Below are 19,900 nucleotides of genomic sequence, written 5' to 3'. Positions count from 1 at the left end.
TTCTTATGTATATAAAAGGAAATACATAAGTCAAAGGAAGACTCAGAGACAGAAGCATTTAGAAAAGTAAAGAAAAGGTTTCCTTGGAAATTGTGAAAGGGAGTCAGACTTCAGGACTGACTCACCAAATAAAAAATCAGTATAGTCGTCTTGGCTGGGCGGAGTGGCTGATGCCTGTAATCCTAGCACTTTGGGAGGCCTAGGCAGGTGGATCACTGAGATCAGGAGTTCGAGACTAACCTGGCCAACATGATGACACCCTGTCTCTGCTAAAAATACAAAACTTAGCTGGGCATGTTGGCACACACCTGTAATTCCAGCTGCTTGGGAGGCTGAGGCACAAGAATCACTTGAACTGGGAGGCGGAGGTTGAAGTGAGCCAGGATTGTGCCACCTCACTCCAGCCTGGGTGTCAGAGCAAGACTCTGTCTCAAAAACAAAACAAACAAAAAAGTATAGTGATTCCTTGGTATACTTGGGGGATTGTTGCCAGGACCCCTGCAAATAGCAAAATTCGTGCATACTCAAGTACTTTAGTCAGCCCTATAGTAACTATGTATAGGAAAAGTTGGCCCTCCATATATGTGGGTTTTCATCCCGCAAATACTGTATTTTAATCCATGTTTGGTTTAAAAAAGATCCACGTGGCCAGATGTGGTGGCTCATGCCTGTAATGCTAGCACTTTGAGAGGCCAAGGCGGGTGGATCACAAGGTCAGGAGTTCGAGACCAGCCTGGACAATATGGTGAAACCCCATCTCTACTAAAAATACAAGAATTGACTGGGTGTAGTGGCATACAGCTGTAATCTCAGCTACTCGGGAGGTTGAGGTAGGAGAACCACTTGAACCCGGGAGGTAGAGGTTGCAGTGAGCCAAGATTGTGCCATTGCACTCCAGCCTGGGCAACAGAGTGAGACTCTGTCTAAAAAAAAAAAAAAGATTCACATATGAGCCAGGTGCAGTGGCTGTAATCCCAGCACTTTGTGAGGCCAAGGCGGGCTGATCACTTGAGACCAGGGGTTTGAGACCAGCCCAGCCAACATGGTGAAACCCCGTCTTTACTAAAAACACAGAAATTAGCCGGTATAGTGGTGTGTGCCTGAATCCCAGCTCCTCAGGAAGCTGAGGCATGAGAAGCGCTTGAACCCGGGAGGCAGAGGCTGCAGTGAGCCGAGATCGTACCACTGCACTCCAGCCTGGGCAACAAAGCAAGATTCTGTCTCAAAAAAAAAAAAAAAAAAATCCGCATATATATAAGTGGGCAATTCAAATTGTGTTGTTCAAGGTCAAATGTTTTTATAAGAAAGCAACACAAAATTACCAACGTTACCCCATTTACGTTAGTCTATTCATGATGGCAAAACTGCAGGTTTCTTCACTTGATTCTCAGATATACAAAGGTTATAAAATATCTTCAGACATCAGCATAATAAACATCAGGGATAAAAGTTCTTTTCTTTTTTTGTTTTTTTGAGATGGAGTTTCCTTCCTGTTGCCCAGGTTGGAGTGCAATGGCGTGATCTCGGTTCACTGCAACCTTTGCCTCCTGGGTTCAAGCGATTCTCCTACCTCAGCCTCCCAAGTAGCTGGGATTACAGGCACCTGCCACCACACCTGGCTAATTTTTGTATTTTTAGTGGAGATGGGTTTTCACCATGTTTGGCCAGACTGGTCTTGAACTCCTGACCTCAGGTGATCCGCCTGCCTCGGCCTCCCAAAGTGCTGGGATTACAGGTGTGAACCACTGTGCCCGGCCGATAAAAGTTCTTATCTTTAGAAGTCCAGATTTTCAGGAAGTATTCAAAGTCTTGTTATTTTCAGAACTACAATCTGTTGGGAAGACACTGTTATTTTTCCTTTATCTCAAGGTATTATTGTTTGTTTGTTTGTTTGTGACAGAGTCTCACTCTGTCACCCAGGCTGGAGTGCAGTGGCGCTATCTTAGCTCATTGCAACCTCTGCCTCTTGGGTTCAAGCTATTCTCATGCCTCAGCCACCTGAGTAGCTGGGATTACAGGCGCACGCCACCATGCCCTGCTGATTTTTGTATTTTTAGTAGAGACAGGGCTTCACCATATTGGCCAGGCTGGTCTCAAACTCCTGACCTCAAGTGATCTGCCCACCTCCAACTCCCAAAGTGCTGGGATTACAGGCGCAAGCCACTGCGCCCTGCCGGTTTTTCATTTTTTAAAACTGAGTTGTGTTTAATCATATATATATGCATATACTAATACATACATATATTCTTTCCCCATCATTTTTATTACACAAATGTGAAGAGTACATACTTAAACACACTATATGCACTTGCTTTGTTTTACTTTGTTGTGTATTTTTGAGATTTTTGCACATTACATAAAAAGCAGTCTCACTCTTTTTCTTTATTTGTACTTGCTGTATAATGTGACATTGTATGTACATACTTTAATATACTTATTATTAATTATATAAATTACCGCAAATTTGTCAAGGGCATAGAAAATAGTATAACACACTTGCAGATGTTTCTTGAATGAGCTGATAATCCACTGATGGAAACATTTAATAAAATAATTTGTAAAATAAGGATGGTCGAATTATTTTTCATGGTCTGACTCTAAATATATAAAATAGTAGAGATGAGGCTAGGAATATTGGAAAAACACTGCGCAGTATCTTTTCTCATCATTGTGATTAGTGAAAATTCATACTTTTCTTAGATTTCTATTTGAATTTAGATCAGACATTTTATTTTAGACATTCAGATTATATTTTATGTTTTAGATTAGATTGTTAATTCTCAATCCTGGCTGCACATTACAGTCACCAGGAAAGCATTGAAAACAATAACAATGGCCAAGCCTTAACCCAGGTAAACTATGTAAGAATTTACTTTTAAAATAGTACCAATGCCAGGTGTTTTTTGCTTTTTTGGTTTTTTATTTTTTTGAGATAGGGTCTCACTCTGTTACCCGGGCTGGAATGCAATGGTGTGATTATTGAGGCTCATTGTAGCCTCAACCTCCTAGGCTCAAGCAATTCTCCTGCCTCAGCCTCGTGAGTAGCTGGGACCACAGGCTCATGCCACCACACTCGGCTAATTTTTAAATTTTTTTAGAGATGGAGGTCTCACTTTGTTGCCCAGCCTGGTCTTAAACTCCTGGCCTCAAGCAGTACTCCTGCCTTGGCCTCCTAAATTGTTGGGATTACAGGTGTGAGATACTGCACCGGGTCCAGGTGTTATTTAAAAAAAAAAAAATTCCAGATGATTTTAATGTACATCTAGAGTTGAGAATCATTGATTGGGGTTATCTTAGTCAGTATTTGGATCTTAGTACCGGATCAATGTAACTATTATATATATAATTTATCTTATATACTTTATTAATAAAGTACTCATAATTTTAAGGTGGTGGTAGTAGTTGCAATAGTAGTCATACTTATAGTAGTAATAGTAGTCGTAAGAAAAGTATTGTGAACAAATCCATTAAAAGAATGCCCTATAGATGGAGCAGAATGAAATCATGGCACAGATACAGAGAACAGAAGTCTTTATATCTTATATTTTACAGGACAGTGAATTTAGGAATCAAGCAGAGTGCATAAAGAAAAGGATTATTTGGGACTTGGAAAGTCGCTGCTACCTTGATCCTTCTGCAGTGGTCAGGTAAGAAGAGGAAGGAAATATGTCTAACCCACAAAGGCTTGTAGATGGGAAGAAATGTTACTTTTGTTAATTTTATTTATATTTGAGTTAAGGTGATTTTAGATTGAGACTTTCATTTATCACATCTATATATTAGAGTGATGTTGTGTTCATCTGCTAATAACAGAAACAGCTAATAATGTGGTTTAACCAAGGTGAATGCTTATTCCTCTTTTGTATAAAAGAAGTCTGAGCTGGGCCTGGTGGCTCATGCCTATAATGCCAGCAGTTTGGGAGGAGGATGATCTCTTAAAGCCAAGAGTTCAAGACCAGCCTGGGCAACAAAGTAAGACCCTGGCTCACACACACACACACACACACACACACACACACACACACGCGCGCACACAAAATTAGTTTGGTGCAGATACACACCTGTAGTCTTACTACTTGTGAGGCTGAGGTGATAGGATTGCTTGAGCCCAGGAGGTTGAGGCTACAGTGAGCTGTGATTGAGTCACTGCACTCCAGCCTGGGCAATGGAGTGACACCTTGTCTCAAAAAAAAGTCGACTGAGTGCAATGGCTCACACCTGCAATCCCAGCACTTTGAAAGTCCAAGGCGGGCGGATCATGAGGTCAAGAGATTGAGACCATCCTGGCCAACATGGTGAAACCCTGTCTCTACTAAAAATAGAAAAATTAGCTGGGCATAAATTAGCTGGGCATAAATTGGCTGGGCATGGTGGTGCTTGCCTGTAGTTCCAGCTACTCGAGAGGCTGAGGCAGGAGAATCGCTTGAACCCAGGAGGCGGAGGTTATAGTGAGCCGAGATCACGCCACTGCACTCCAGCCTGGTGACAGAGCAAGACTCCATCTCAAAAAAAAAAAAAAAAAAAGTCCAGAATTGGTATGTATGATGATTACACAGTGTTATTAGATATCCAGGCTCCATCTTTCCTTTTGCTCTACCTTCTTTACTACGTGACTTCCATCCACAAGGTTGTGTCATGGTGCAAAGGTGGCTGCTGGAGCTCCAGCTTGCACACTCACATTTCTGGCAGAAATTTGGAAGAGGAGAATTGTTATAAAAAAGGACACATGCTGGCTGTCTTAACCCCTCTTGTGGAACCTTCCTGGAATCTGGCAACTTCTGTTTATGTCTCATTAGCCAACCTTTAGATGCAAGAAGGCTAGACAATAAAATGTTTTAGTTGAACACATTGTCACCCAGGCTAAATCAAGATTTAATTAATAAAGAACAGGTACACATATTGTGTAGGTAACTATCAGTCTTTGTCACAATGACCTGGTCTTTAGAGATGACAATTGAGGGATTACCAATATATATACAATCTGAATGAACAACTCTGACTTAAAAAAAAAAAAAAAGAGTATCTGATTTTTTAGGATGGCTTAAGATTTATAGAAAAATCGAGCAGAAAAATTGAGCAGATGTTTTAGAGAGTTTTTATATACCCCTGGTCCCCCACTTGGTCATGGTGTATAACTCTTTTTACACATTGTTAGATTTGATTTGCTAATATTTTATTGAGGATACATTGTTGTCATTATTCCTTTGAACAAATAGTTATCAGATCAATTAAGAATAAAAAAACAAATTTATTTTACCTTCATTTATGACTTTTCCTGATGATCTTTCTTATGTTGATACAAGTTTTTTGACCCATGTCATTTTCCTTTTCTCTAAAAACTTTTAACATTTCTTGTAAGGCAGGTCTAGTGGCCAGAAACTCCTCTCATTTTTGTTTGTTCGAGAAAGGGTTTATTTCTCCTTCACATTTGAAGGATAATTTTAGTAGGTACAGAATTCTAAGTTGGTGGTTTTTTCTTTCACAACTTTAAATATTTTGCCCTACTCTCTTCTTGCTGGCATGGTTTCTGAAGAGAAGTCCAATGTATTTCTAACCCTTGTTCTTCCATAGGTAAAGTGTTTTTTCCTCTGGTTTTTTTTCAAGATTTTCTTTTTTGCAGTTTGAAAACGATATGCCTAGATATAGTTGTTTGTTTGTTTTTGTCGTTATTCTGCTTGGCGTTCTCTGAGATTCCTGGATCTGTGGTTTGGTGTCTGTCAGCTAATTTTGGAAAATTCTTAGCTATTATTACTGCAAATATTTCTTCTGCTCTTTTCTTTCTTCTTCCGTTATGCCTAATTACACCTTTTTAAATTGTTCCACAAGTCTTGGATATTCTGTTATGATTTTTTGTTTTCATTTTTTTTCCTTTGCATTTCAGTTTGGGGAGTTTCTATTCGCATATACTCACGTTCACTGATTTTATTTTCCTTAGCCATGTCCAGTCAACTTAGAAGCCCATCAAATGAATTATTCATTTTTGTTTGTGTTTTTGATATCTAGCATTTCCTTTTGATTCTTTCTTAGAGTTTCCATCTCTGCTTACATTACCCATCTGTTCTTGCATGTTGCCTACTTTTTCCTTAAGAGTCTTTAATATAATTATAGTTACTTAAATTTCCTATCTGATAATTCCAAAATCTATGTCATATCTTAGTCTAGGTCTTATAGTAGCTTTGTCTATTTGGACTATATTTTTTCTTGCCTTTTAGCATTCTTTATAGCCTTTTAATTTGGAAGCTAGCCATTATATATTGGGTAATAGGAATTGAGGTAACTAGTATTTTTAGTGTGAGGTATTATGTTAATCTGGTTAGGAGCTGGGTTGTGTTTCTTGTTTGCTATAGTTGTAAGTGCCAGAGGCTTCAGTTTCCTTTCCCCCCCCACCTCCCCTGTTGTCTTTGGATTTGCCCAAGAACTTCTCTAATAGAGTGGTGTGTAGCCCTCTCAGTTGTAATTCATTGTTATTATATTGAAACTCTGTTGATGTAGTGGCAAATTGTTGGGGAGAAGTATTCTATTACCTGTGATGAAGTCTCAGTAAATAGGTTTGGGTCCCTGGGCTGTGACTTTCAGAAGTGTTTCATAATTTTTTTTCCTCCTATCCCTGTGGAAGCTAGATAGGTTGGAGTTGTCTAAATGCCCTTCCCTGAGATCAGATAAGGATCTGGTAAAGTAGTTTCCCTTAAAGGTCAACCCTTTGATAGGGAGAATGCTGCGGCCATATTTCAAAATGGTTACTTTTCTTCTCTCCCTGCCTGAAATATGAGGGTATTTTTCTTCCATCTTCACTGTGAGAACTTGGTGGGGCTCCTGGATTTAAAACTTATGTAAGTATGGGGACCCTTAACAGTGGGCCCCCTGGAGTTTTTCACTCCCAGCTAGTCTACATTCAGTCTCCAACAATTTGTCAAAATTATCATTAAACTATTTCTACTGGTTGCTGGCACCACTGGCTTCTGCTGTCTTTAAGCTGACTGCAGCTGTGATCCTCTGTATTTTCCTGTCTTTCTCAATTTCAGGATGGCAGTTTTTGCCTTGTGACCTCAATTCTATGATGGATCTAAGAAATGTTATGTATTTCAATTTGGTCAACATTTTTCTTGTTGCGAGGACTGGTGGGATTACTTCAAAACTGTTGGAGCTGAAACTGGATATAATTTTCACAGTAGAAATAACCAATTTTATACCATTTGTAAACTTGTTTGATTATTTCTTTAGAATAAATCACTACAAGTAGAATTTATAGTGAATGATTATGGATTTTTGAAGGTTTTTGATTCATATTGCTAAATTGCTCTAAAAGTGTTCAATTTGCCTCACTAGAAGTTGAGCAGAATTATTTTTGGAATGTTATAGGTTTGGGAAAGTTTTAAAAACCACCAACCCAGTAAGAAATTTTTATTTATTTTATTTAAATTTTTTTTTTTTTTTTTTTTTTTTGAGATAGGGTCTCACTGTGGCCCAGGTGAGAGTGCAGTAGCGCCATCACGGCTCACTGTAGCCTTGACCTGCTGGGCTGAAGCCATCCTCCCACCTCAGCCTCCTCAAGTAGCTGGAACCACAGGTATTCACTGCGATGCCCAGCTAATGTTTTGTATTTTTCATAGAGATGGAATTTTGCCATGTTGCTCAGACCATCTTGAACACCTGGGCTCAAGCCATCTGCCTGCCTTGGTCTCTCAAAGTGCTGGCATTTACAGGCATGAGACACTGAGCCCAGCCCCGCTATTTTTATATATGTATACTCTATATTACCTAATAAAAGAGAATATTTCCCTTTAACCTAAATTATACTGACTTTATTTTTACATATAATGCTAATGGACTGATTCTTGATTTGCAGTTTTCAGAAGCGAATTGCCGATTGCCGGCTTTGGCCTGTAGAGATCACAAGAGTTCCTCTGGTCACTGTACCCAAAGGGAAAGCTGGCAAAACTGAAAAGGTAAATATGCCCCCTCAAAACTATTTATATAAGAAATGTGGAATCAGACTCGACCTGTTATTCTGCTTCAATTCTGATACCAAAAGAAAATGTGAATTAATATAGCTGTTCTCCCAAGGGTGACTAGCTCATCCTGATTTGCCCTGAACTTCACTTGTTTTAGCACTGGAAGTCTCATGTCCCAGGAAACTCCTCTGTCCTAGGAAAAACCAGGATTATTGGCCACCCTAGTTCCCCGTTGTTCACTAAAAACTCTCTAGGCTTTATTACCAGATATCCTATTTCTCTTTAGCCCTTCACAATAGTTTGATGGTTAAACTTGCCTACTTAAAATGTTTTAGCCTGCTAATTAGTGTAATAGGAATCTTAGATATACTACTATTTTTAAAAGGCTTAGCTTTGATGAGCCTAGTACAAGTTATCTATTGTTTTACCTGTGCATGTCTGGTCTTTTCTGCTTGTTCATAAACTCCCTGAGAGTAGGGGTCATGTAGTAGGCTGATGTGTATCTTCCATGGTACCTAGCATGATGTATGGCAAATAGCAGACATTTAATAAGTATCTAAATTGTTTGGCTGACTTTAAACATAGGCTTTTCACATAATAAAAATACTATCACTATGTAACCATTTCTCCCTTTGTTGTATATAAGTATTGGCAAACTTTCCTTAGATTTCTAAACTATCTGTTATCACATGAACATAGGACTTTTTTTTAATTTTTTTGAGATGGAGTCTCACTCTGTCGCCTAGGCTGGAGTGCAGTGGTGCAATCTCGGCTCACTGCAACCTCCGCCTCCTGGGTTCAAGTGATTCTCCTGCTTCAGCCTCCTGAGTAGCTGCGATTACAGGCACACACCACCACGCCCGGCTAATTTTTGTATTTTTAGCAGAGACAGAGCTTCACCATGTTGATCAGGCTGGTCTCGAACTCCTGACCTCATGATCCACCTGCCTCAGTCTCCCAAAGTGCTGGGATTACAGGCGTGAGCCACTGCGCCCAGCCGAGCATAGGACTTTTTAATCTAGTTGCCAATTATTATTATAATAGGTGAAATCAAAGAGGTTACTTTTATGCTTGGAATTTATTTTCTTTCACAAAATTGATTTTTTTCCCTATAAAAATTTTCTGTGGCAAACCATACAACCATTAAAAAATGCTGTTAAAATATATTTATTAACATGTTCTTCATCTTTGCAATGAAAGTTTAGGTGAAATCAAGTATGGTAAATACATGACAGGAGACTGTCATTCATCCGCCTTCATCCATGGTGGATAATGCTGATCAATCAAAGCACTCTTTCCTTTTGAACCAAGATAAATGCAGATAATTTTTCTCAACCAACTATGCTAAAACACCTCCACCAATTAATGAGAATTTAGATATAAGTTAAAGCCTATTTGTCATCACTGGTCCAGATAATTTGTAAGGTCCCTTTTATTTGTTTGAGTCTGTGAACTAAAGCTAAAAGCCATAGCTTCTGATTCCTTTTAAGTTTTTTGTTATTGTTATTGTTGTTGTTTTTTATAAAGCTTCACTTTCTCCTAGGAAGCCACATGGTGAAATTGACTTTTTGGTTGAATATATATATTATCAATTAATTTGAGTTTGTATTGATGCAACTACTGCCTTTACTATTAACACTGTTTATATGCATTTTCTCAGTGATCATGGTATTATTGAACCCATTTTGATGATAAAGAAGGCCCCAAAATGTCTTATGTAACTGATCCAAAGTCACGTAACTGGCTAAGTAGTAGAGTTAGTTTCTAAAACCAGGCCTTTGAACTGCTGAGTCAGAGCTCCATACCTTATATTATATTGCTTATAGCACTAATAACTCTCTGGTTTTATTCCTTTAGACTGATGAAGAAGGTCAGCTTTCGTTTCATGGTGTGGCTTATGTTAATATGGTCCCATTGTTGTATCCAGGTGTGAAGAGAATTCGGGGAGCTTTTCATGTTTACCCTTACCTGGACAGTGTAGTCCATGAAAAGGTAAGAAAAAATTGCATAAAAAGCATCATGGTAATTTATCCTTTATATATCTGTTTACTTACATCTTTAGCATATACATCTTTACAACTGATATTTAGAACCAGTTGGTATACTAGGATATTAAATATATAGCTTTATAGTCATTCTGCATTGGACCTTAAAAAATTTAGGATAATGAAAAGGCAAAAACTGAAAACCTAGATCTCTATCAACAGGTTAACAGAGAACATAGAAAAACAAATTGTGTGGTACCTCTGTACAATGGAATACTACTCAACAATAAAAAGAAATGAGCTAATGATACATGCAACAGCACGGATGAATCTCAAATGCATTATGCCAAATGGAAGAAGCTAGACAAAAGGGAGAAAAGAGAGTACTTTTTTTTTTTTTTTAAGAGATGTGGGTCTCGCTTTGGAGTGCAGTGGTACAATCATAGCTCACTACTGCCTCAAATTCCTGGGCTCAAGGGATCCTCCTGCCTCAGCCTTTTGAATAGCTGGGACTACAGATGTGCACCACTGTGGCTGGCTATTTAAAAAAATTTTTTTGGCCGGGCGCGGTGGCTCACGCCTGTAATCCTAGCACTTTGGGAGGCCAAGGCGGGCGGATCACAAGATCAGGAGATTGAGACCACGGTGAAACACCGTCTCTACTAAAAATACAAAAAATTAGCCGGGTGCGGTAGTGGGCGCCTGTAGTCCCAGCTACTCAGGAGGCTGAGGCAGGAGAATGGTGTGAATCCGGGAGGCGGAGCTTGCAGTGAGCCGAGATCGCGCCACTGCACTCCAGCCTGGGGGACACAGCGAGACTCCGTCTCAAAAAAAAAAAAAAAAAATTTTATATAGAGACAGGGTCTTGAAAAGTTCATTCTGTATAATTACATTTATATGCAATTCTGGGAAAGTAATTTATCTATATTGATAAAAAGCAGATTATGGTTACCTGGGAACAGGGATAGAAGGAGAGATGGATTACAAAGGAATGAAAGGAAAATATTAGGGATATGGAAATGATGGTTATCTTGATTGTGGTGATGGTTTCATAGGTATACACATATGTCAAAATTGATGAAATTATATACTTTAAATATGTATGGTTTATTTTTATTGTACTTAAATTTTACCTCAATAAATTTGGGTATAAAACTTTTAGCATAGGCCGGGCACGGTGGCTCATGCCTGTAATCCCAGCACTTTGGGAGGCTGAGGTGGGCGGATCACGAGGTCAGGAGATCGAGACCATCCTGGCTAACACGGTGAAACCCCATCTCTACTAAAAATCCAAAAAATTAGCCGGGTGTGGTGGCAGGCACCTGTAGTCCTAGCCACTCTGGAGGCTAAGGCAGGAGAATGGCGTGAACATGGGAGGCGGAGCTTGCAGTGAGCCGAGATTGCGCCAGTGCACTGGGCGACAGAGCGAGACTCCGTCTCAAAAAAAAAAAAAAAACTTTTAGCATTATAAGTGTGACTGGGTGTGATGGCTCACACCTATAATCCCAGCACTGTGGGGGTCTGAGGCAGGCAGCTGAGAGTTGGAGACCAGCCTGGCCAATGTGGCTAAAACCCGTCTCTACTAAAAATACAAAAATTTGCAGAGTGTGGTGGCTGGAGCTGCCTGTAATCCCAGCCACTCGGGAGGCTGAGGCAGGAAAATTGCATGAACCTCGGAGGCGGAGGTTACAGTGAGCCGAAATTGCACCACTGCACTCCAGCCTGGGCGACAGAGCAAGACTCTGTCTTAAAAATATATATATAAGAAAAAGAAAAAAAAAAAGTCTATTGTTGTTAAATATGGAAAAACTGAAATCCATGTGGTAATTAATGAACTAGAATATGTTTTTTTTCCATTATTAGGTGTAAAAATGTTAAAATCATATATTCAAGCAAGAAGTCAGTTTTATCATATTGCTTCCTAAGAGAAAACGAGGCTTTGTAAAACACGCAACAATAACAAAAGTGTATTATTATGTCAGTGTTATTAGGACAGCTATTTTTCAATAATAAATTTATGAAAACCCCATCATCTAGTTGTACACTAACTGAGTAATAAACTGTTTCTACATCGGTATCTTTTGAACTAGAAGCCACATTTATAGGAATTTATTTATTTATTTATTTATCATTTTTATTTTTTGAGATGGAGTCTCGCTCTGTTGCCCAAGCTGGAGTGCAATGGCACGATCTCGGCTCACTGCAACCTCTGCCTCCTAGGTTCAAGCAATTCTCCTGTCTCAGCTTCCCAAGTAGCTGGGATTACAGGTGCACGCTAACATGCTCGGCTAATTTTTTGTATTTTTAGTAGAAACAGGGTTTCACCATGTTAGACAGGCAGGTCTCGAACTCCTGACCTCAGGTGATCCACCCACCTTGGCCTCCCAAAGTGCTGGGATTACAGGCATGAGCCACTGTGCCCGGCCAGAAATTTATTTTAAGGACATAATTTAATAGGTTCAAACATCTCATATTCATGAAAACTTTTTGAAACCTATAATAGCAAAAACTAAAAATGAGATTAAATGTTTACTAATAGAGGAATGTTTAGTAAATCATAGTAAATAAAAATGATGAAATATGTAGCCATTAAAAATATTAATACTTTATAGGCCACACTTATAATCCCAGCATTTTGGGAGGCCGAGGTCAAGAGCTTGAGACCATTCTGGCCAACATGGTGAAACCCTGTCTCTACTAAAAATACAAAAATTTGCTGGGCGTGATGTGGTGCGCCTGTAGTCCCAGCTTCTCAGGAGGCTGAGGCAGGAGAATCGCTTGAACCTGGGAAGCAGAGGTTGCAGTGAGCCAAGATTGTGCCATTGCACTCCAGCCTGGAGACAGAGCGAGACTCCATCTCAAGAAAAAACAAAAAGGATAATTATTAATGCTTTATAGATAGTTAAATGGGAAAGAAGGCTGGGCATGGTGACTCACACCTGTAATCCCAGAACTTCAGGAGGCTGAGGTGGGAGTATCACTTCAGCCCAGGAGTTCAAGACCAACCAGGACAAAATAGTGAGACCCCATCTCTACAAAAAAAAAATATTTTTTTAAATTAGCAGAACATGGTGGCACATTCCTGTAGTCCCAGGTACTCCAGAGGCTAAGGTAGGAAGATCGATTGAGCCGAGGAGGTCAAGGCTGCAGTGAGCTGTGATCGTGCTACTGTACTCTGCCTGAGTGACAGAGTGAGACCTTGTCTCAAAAAAAATTAAAAATAAAAAAATGGGAGAAAAGAATGCAAGTGTTGCATATAACATAGATCAAAATAAATTTCAAATGAATTTATTAAATAAAGTTAAATGTGAAGACTATAAAAATAAGTATTAAAGATATGAAGTAAGAGAAAACTTCCTAGGCTTGAAAGCAGTGAAAAGTATGAAATAAAGTATTTTGTTTACCAAAAACGTCAAGGTTCTATATATAAAATAAACCTTCATAAACAAAATTACAATGTAACTGAAGAACTAGGGAAAATATTTGAATACACATCAGAAAGATAGCTACTGTTTCTGAAATACAGTAGTTTCCTGAAAGATAGCTACTATTCCTGAAATACAGTAGTTTTTTCAATCTAGAAGAATAACAAACTTTTTCTTAATGGGCAAGGTACATGAAATAGCAGTTCACAGAAGAAGTGTCAGTGGCCAATAGATATAAGAAGAGACATCTGGCCTTATTTATTAATCAAGGAATTATTAATTTAAATAACAATAGTTATCATTTTACTTGAAAAGTTCAACAATTCTTTAAAATATGATAATGCCCATTGGTGGCAAAGGTGTGATAATGTTATAGAACCAAACTGATGTTTGCTCACCTAGTACAGTAAAACCACATATATGCACCAAGGTTTGCAGTGATAGAAAGAAAGGCTTTCATTGCAGGGTGTCAAGCAAGGAGGACCAGGCAGCTAAATTATCAAATCCTGAGCTCCCTGATGGCTTGCAGGCAATGATTTTTAAAAGCAGAGGTAAATTTCAGGAAAGCAGAAGCTACAGGCAAAATCATAAATCAATATATGCAAGTTACACATTGGTTTAAGCTTAAAAGGGCAGGATATGTTGAGGCAGGGGTAGGGAGGCTTGAGAGTGGTAGATAGATTCAAAGACTTTCTGATTTGCAGTTGTTAAGGAAGAGAGGCTTTGTTTAAAAATTTGGGGTCAGTAGCAAAATGTTAACTGGCTAGGGGGAGTGACTTTCTCCAAGCACCCCAGAAAGAAATTTAGAACAAAGGACCATATAGTTCAGTCTTCACTTCCCTCTTAGCTGGGGGCTGATCCATTAGCTGATCTGAGGGCCATCTGATCCTTTCAGTGGTTCCTTCAGTGGTTCTTTCTGAGGCTCAGAAAGACAACTCAGGGACATATGTTAAGATGTTATGTTTAGTTTCTATAAAGCAAACATCTTTTGAACTTTAACTTCCTTGGCTATTGTTTTAGGCTACTATTACCTTCTTGTTTAAGTTACTTATTTATTTCTGGGGCTAGCTGGGTGCCTAGAATGTCTCTTGAAGGAACTTCAGAATTTTCCATTATTTCCATGCTTGGGGAGCACAGGCCTCTAAAAAGAGGATCCTTGCTCAATCTCAGTAAAACAACTTTCATTCACTGCTAGTAGGAGCTAGTAGGAGCGTAAATTGGTAAAAACTTTTTGCAAAAAAATTTATTGTCCATATGTATTCAAAAGCTTGAAATACTTATATCCTTTCCAATAGGACTTCTACTTCTAGGAAACTATTTCAAGGGAATAATTGGAAATGTATCCAAATCTTTCTACATGAAGATACTCTTGGTGAATCTGAGGGAAACAGTGAATCATAATAGAAAAGTTATGAGGTTTGATAACCCACTCAGGCACCCTAGAGTTTGAATTCTGGAACTGCCATTTACTAGCTGGATGACTTCAGGCAAGTGACTAAATTTGTCTCACATTTACTGTATTCATCAGTAAAATGGAGGCAATACTTGTTTCCTAGAATTGTTTTACCTATTAAATGAGATGAAATATATAAAGTACTAGGAATGTAGTTGGCACACAGAATATTTTAGCTATCACTTTTATTATACACATATGATAGGGGAATATTGTGCATATATTAAAAATTATCCTCATGAAAAATTTTAAAACATGAGAGAATATAAATGATAGTCTGTTAAATGAAAGTCAGAATATAAATATATTCACATTTTTTTACAATAATTTTTAAAATATATAGAAAACATTGGAAAGGAAATATCTCTGGCTATGGCCAAGTGAGGAGGTTGACAAATCATCTCCCCACAAAAGCAACCATAAAGCTAGACAAATGGACAAAAAGTCATTTCACCATCCTTGAAATTGACCAAAAGCATCAACAAGCTGAGAAGTACTAATGCATGAAAAACTAAGGAGTTTGAGGCCTTCTTGTCTGGGGCTGCTCTGCCTTCCCCACCCTTACCTTTAGCTCAAGAATGCATGAAAGAATTATCCAGTGGGGGTGAGCTGAATGCCAAGTCCCATCCCTACTCTGTCTCATTACGATCATGATGGAAGGCAAAGGGGAAGCAGGCATGTCACATAGTGAGAGAAATAGCATAAAAGAGAGGAGAGCGGTGCCAGATTATTTTTTAACAAGCAGATCTCTTTGTAACTAACAGAGTGAGAACTCATTACTTCAAGAATAGCACCAAGCCATTTATGAGGGACCTACCCCACGACCCTAACACCTCCTACCATGCCCTACCTAGAACATTGGGGATCACATTTCTTTTCTTTTTTTCTTTCTTCCTTTTTTTTTTGAGACATGGTCTTCTCACGCTGTCACCCACTGGAGGGGGATCACATTTTAACATGAGATTTCTAGAGGATAAAGAGCCAAACTACATCAAAATGGCAATCTTGGTGGAAGGCAACCAACAAATATGTAATAAGAGTCCCAACAGGGAAGAGTATAAAGACATAATGTCTGAAAATATCCCACATTTGATGAAAACATTAATTTACAGATCCAAGGAGTTTAGAAAATCCCAGTTAGGATCAGCACACAGAGACCCAAAATATACACATTATATATAGTCAAATGAAGGAGAGAGACAAAGAGAACATCACAAATGCAACAGGAGAAAAACAATTCATCACTTACAGGGGAGAATCAATATGGTTAACCGCTGATTTTTTTCATCTGAAACAATGGAAACCAGAAGGCAGTAGAATAACATATGTGAAATTCTGAAAGAAAAACACACATACACAAAAACTACCAACTGAAAACAAGGGCAGGGCTGGGTGCGGTGGCTCATGCCTGTAATCCCAGCACTTTGGGAGGTAGAGGTGGGTGGATCACCTGAGGTCAGGCGTTTGAGACCAGCCTGGCCAACATGATGAGACCCTGTATCTACTAAAAATACAAAAGTTACCTGGGCATGGTGGTGTGCACCTGTAATCCCAGCTGCTCAAGAGGCTGAGGCGGGAGAATTCCTGAGGCAGGAGGTTATAGTTAGCCAAGATCACGCCACTGCACTCCAGCCTAGATGACAGAGTGAGACTCTGTCTCAGTAAAAGAAACAAAAACAACAAAGGCAAAATAAAGACATCCCCAGATAAATGCTGAAAGAATTTGTTGCTAGGAAACATGCCTTGCAGGAAATACTAAAGGAAGTCTTTCAGCTTGAAAGGAAGTGATACCAGTTGCTAACTTGAATCCATAAGAAGAAATGAGGAATACTTGAAATGGTTAAATGTAAGTTAATGTAAAGGAGTTTAGAAATAGATCTTTTTCATTTTTACTCTTAACTTCTTTAGAATACATGATTGGATAAAGTATTCGTTATATTGTTGGGTTAACATATAGATTTAATTTATATGATAATAGCATAAAGGAAGGAGGATAGAATGGAGCTATAGTGGAGCAAAGTTTCAGTATTTTACCAGAATTAAGATAGTATTGATGTGAAATAGATTGTGATTAGTTAGGATGTATGTTGTAATCCCTAAGTAACCACTAAGAAAATTGTGTGTGTATACATATACATATGCACATATATATGTGTGTATGTCCATACATATTATATATACATATATATTTATGTGTATGTCATATATATATCTCAACAAAGGAATTAAGTGGGATATCACAAATATTTGCTTAACATAAGGTAGTTAAAGGAAGAACAGAACAACAAAAAACAGATGATATATAGAAAGCAAATAGCATGGAAAATAAAAATCTAAGTATTTCAACAATATTATTGTATGTAAATGGTCTAAACACACCGATAAAAGGATAGAAATTATTGAATTGGATTTACAAAAAAATCAAGATTCAACTATATACTGTTTAAAGTAGACACACCTTAGGTTCAAATACACAAAAGGTTGAAGTAAAAAGGTACAAAAGATATACTATGGAAACAGAAAGGGTAATAGCTGAGTAACTACAATAATACCAGACAAAATAGTTTTAAGACTAGAAATACATATTACTGAAGACAGAATGAATGTCACAATGATTAAAGCATCAATTCATCAGGAAGACAGGACAATTATAAGTGTATACACCATTAGCAGTACAACACAATCATCTCATAATACTTGAAGCAAAACCCAACAGAATTGAAAGGAGAAATAGGCAATTTGGCAATAGTATTTAGAAATTTCAGTATTCAGCTCTCAATACTGGAAAAGACAACTGTATAGAAAATCTGGCCAGGTGCAGTGGTTCAAGCCTGTAATCCCAGGACTTTAAAAGGCTGAAATGGGTGGATTGCTTGAGCTCAGAAGTTGGAGACCAGCCTGGCAAAATGGCAAAACCCCATCTCTAATCTCTACAAAAAATAAAAAAAAATTGGCTGGGTATGTTGTTTGTGCATGCCTGTGGTCCTACTACTTGGGAGGCTGAGGTAGGTGGATCACTTGAGTCTAGCAGGCAATCAAGGCTGCAGTGAGCTGTGATCATGCCACTGCACTCCAGCTTGGGTGACAAGAGTGAGACCCTGCCTTATAACAACGACAACAAAAAAGAATATCTTTGGTAAGTATAAACTTACCATAGAACCCAACAAATCATTTCTAGGAATTTCTAAGAAAAAAGAAAACCTATATTCACACGAAGACATATATGTGAATGTTTATTGCAGCATTATTTGTAGTAGCTAAAAGCTCACAATAATACAAATGTCCGCAGATAGTGAACAGATAAACAAAATGTGGTATATCTATACAAGAGAATACTATTTTGCAGTGAAAAGGAATGAACTACTAATGATATAAAATCCCCAAATCACTGAATCATGCACTTTAAGTGGGTATGTTGTGTATATGTGAATATCTCAATTTTTTTTTTTTTTTTTTGAGATGGGGTCTCTCTCTGTCACCCAGGCTAGAGTGCAGTGGTACTGTCATAGCTCACTGCAGCCTCGAACTACTGGGTTCAAGTGATCCTTTGCCTTAGCCTCCTGAGTAACTGGGACTACAGGCATAGGCCACCACATCCAGCTAATTAAAACAAAAAAATTTTTTTTGTAGAGACAGAGTCTCATTGTGTTTGCCCAGGCTGGTATCAAACTCCTGGGCTCAAGCAATCTCCTGCCTCGGTCTCCCAAAGTGCTGGGATTACAGGTGTGAACCACCGTGCCCAACCTGTTTTTTTAAAAAAGTAGTAAACTTGGGCTAGGTGTGGTGGCTCACACCTGTAATCCCAGCACTTTGGGAGGGCTAGGTGGGCAGATCAGTGAGGCCAGGAGTTTGAGACAAGCCTGGGCAACATGGTGAGACCCCATCTTTACAAAAAATACAAAAATTAGCTGGGGTGGTGGCATGTGCCTGTAGTCCCAGCTACTCAGGAGGCTAAGGTGAGCTAATGGCTTGAGCCCAGAAGGCAGAGGTTGCAGTGAGCTGTGATTGTGCCACTGCACTCCAGTCTAGGTGACGGAGTGAGACTCTGTCTCAAATAAATAACTAAAATAAAAAATAAAAAAGTAATGAACCAACTGACACATGCTATAGCATGGATGTACCTCAAAAACATGCTAAGTAAAAGAAGGCAGATGCAAAAGACTATGTATTGTATGATACCACTTATATGAAATACTCTTTTTATAGAACATACCCCAGCGATGTTAAAATTTGAGAAAGCTTATGTCTTTGAATCTATGAAATACAGTATTTATCACAGAGGTGGCAGGATTGTGAGTGATTTTTAGTATTTACAATTAATATTGTTGGATTGTTTTCAAACAGCTTTATTGAGGTATAATTGATAAATAAACTGCATATATTTAAATTGTACAATATTAAAGTTTTGACATATCTGTACATCTGTGAAACTGTCACAACAATCAAGATAATGAACATACACACATTACCCCCCAAAGATTTTTGTGTCTTCTATTATTCCTTTGCCCACCTCTGTCTACCCCTCCCGTCTCACCTGGCCTCCTTTGGTCTGGTTCTTTTGTTCAACATAAATTATTTTGAGAATCATCCATGTTATTTAATTTAAAAATTGTTTATTTCAAAAAAGAATTTTTAGGGAAAAATTGTTGTAAAATCCTTTTCTGGTGATTTGTCTATAGTTTGAATTTTTCCATACAAAGAGTTTGCTTTGAACTTTAAACTTGCCTTATCCTTCCAATTATAACTGATAGGGCAGTGGTAACTAAATAGATACTATTTCTTGTATAGAAGTGAATTCAACCTGTTAATGTTAATTTAATTTTAATTTTTTTTCTTTTTTTGAGACAGAGTCTCACTCTATTGCCCAGGCTGCTGTGCAGTGCACCATCTCAGGTCACTGCAACCTCCGCCTCCTGGGTTCAAGTGATTCTCCTGCCTCAGCCTTCCCAGTAGCTGGGATTACAGGTGCATGCCACCACACCCAGCTCATTTTTATATTTTTAGTAGAGACAGGGTTTCACCATGTTGGGTAGGCTGGTCTTGAACTTCTGGTCTCAGATGATCCACCTGCCACGGCCTCCTACA

At 38.5% G+C, this 19,900-nt stretch overlaps 1 protein-coding gene across 6 annotated transcripts in view; it reads left to right on the top strand.

The window, feature by feature from the left end:
- Window positions 1-19,900, top strand: part of CFAP70 (cilia and flagella associated protein 70) — a 110,816-nt gene that overhangs the window by 19,480 nt on the left and 71,436 nt on the right. For all 6 annotated transcript variants that reach the window (XM_021943372.2, XM_021943373.2, XM_021943371.2 and 3 more), the window contains 3 exons: window positions 3,553-3,647; window positions 7,847-7,946; window positions 9,810-9,944. In XM_021943372.2, the coding sequence (XP_021799064.1) occupies window positions 3,553-3,647; window positions 7,847-7,946; window positions 9,810-9,944 (330 nt within the window). The remainder of the gene's footprint in view (window positions 1-3,552; window positions 3,648-7,846; window positions 7,947-9,809; window positions 9,945-19,900) is intronic.

Source organism: Papio anubis, chromosome 11 (assembly GCF_008728515.1).
Source record: "Papio anubis isolate 15944 chromosome 11, Panubis1.0, whole genome shotgun sequence".
NCBI classification, from domain to species: domain Eukaryota; kingdom Metazoa; phylum Chordata; class Mammalia; order Primates; family Cercopithecidae; genus Papio; species Papio anubis.
The sequence above is the reverse complement of the archived record's forward strand: the minus strand, read 5'-3'. Positions and strand labels throughout refer to the sequence as shown.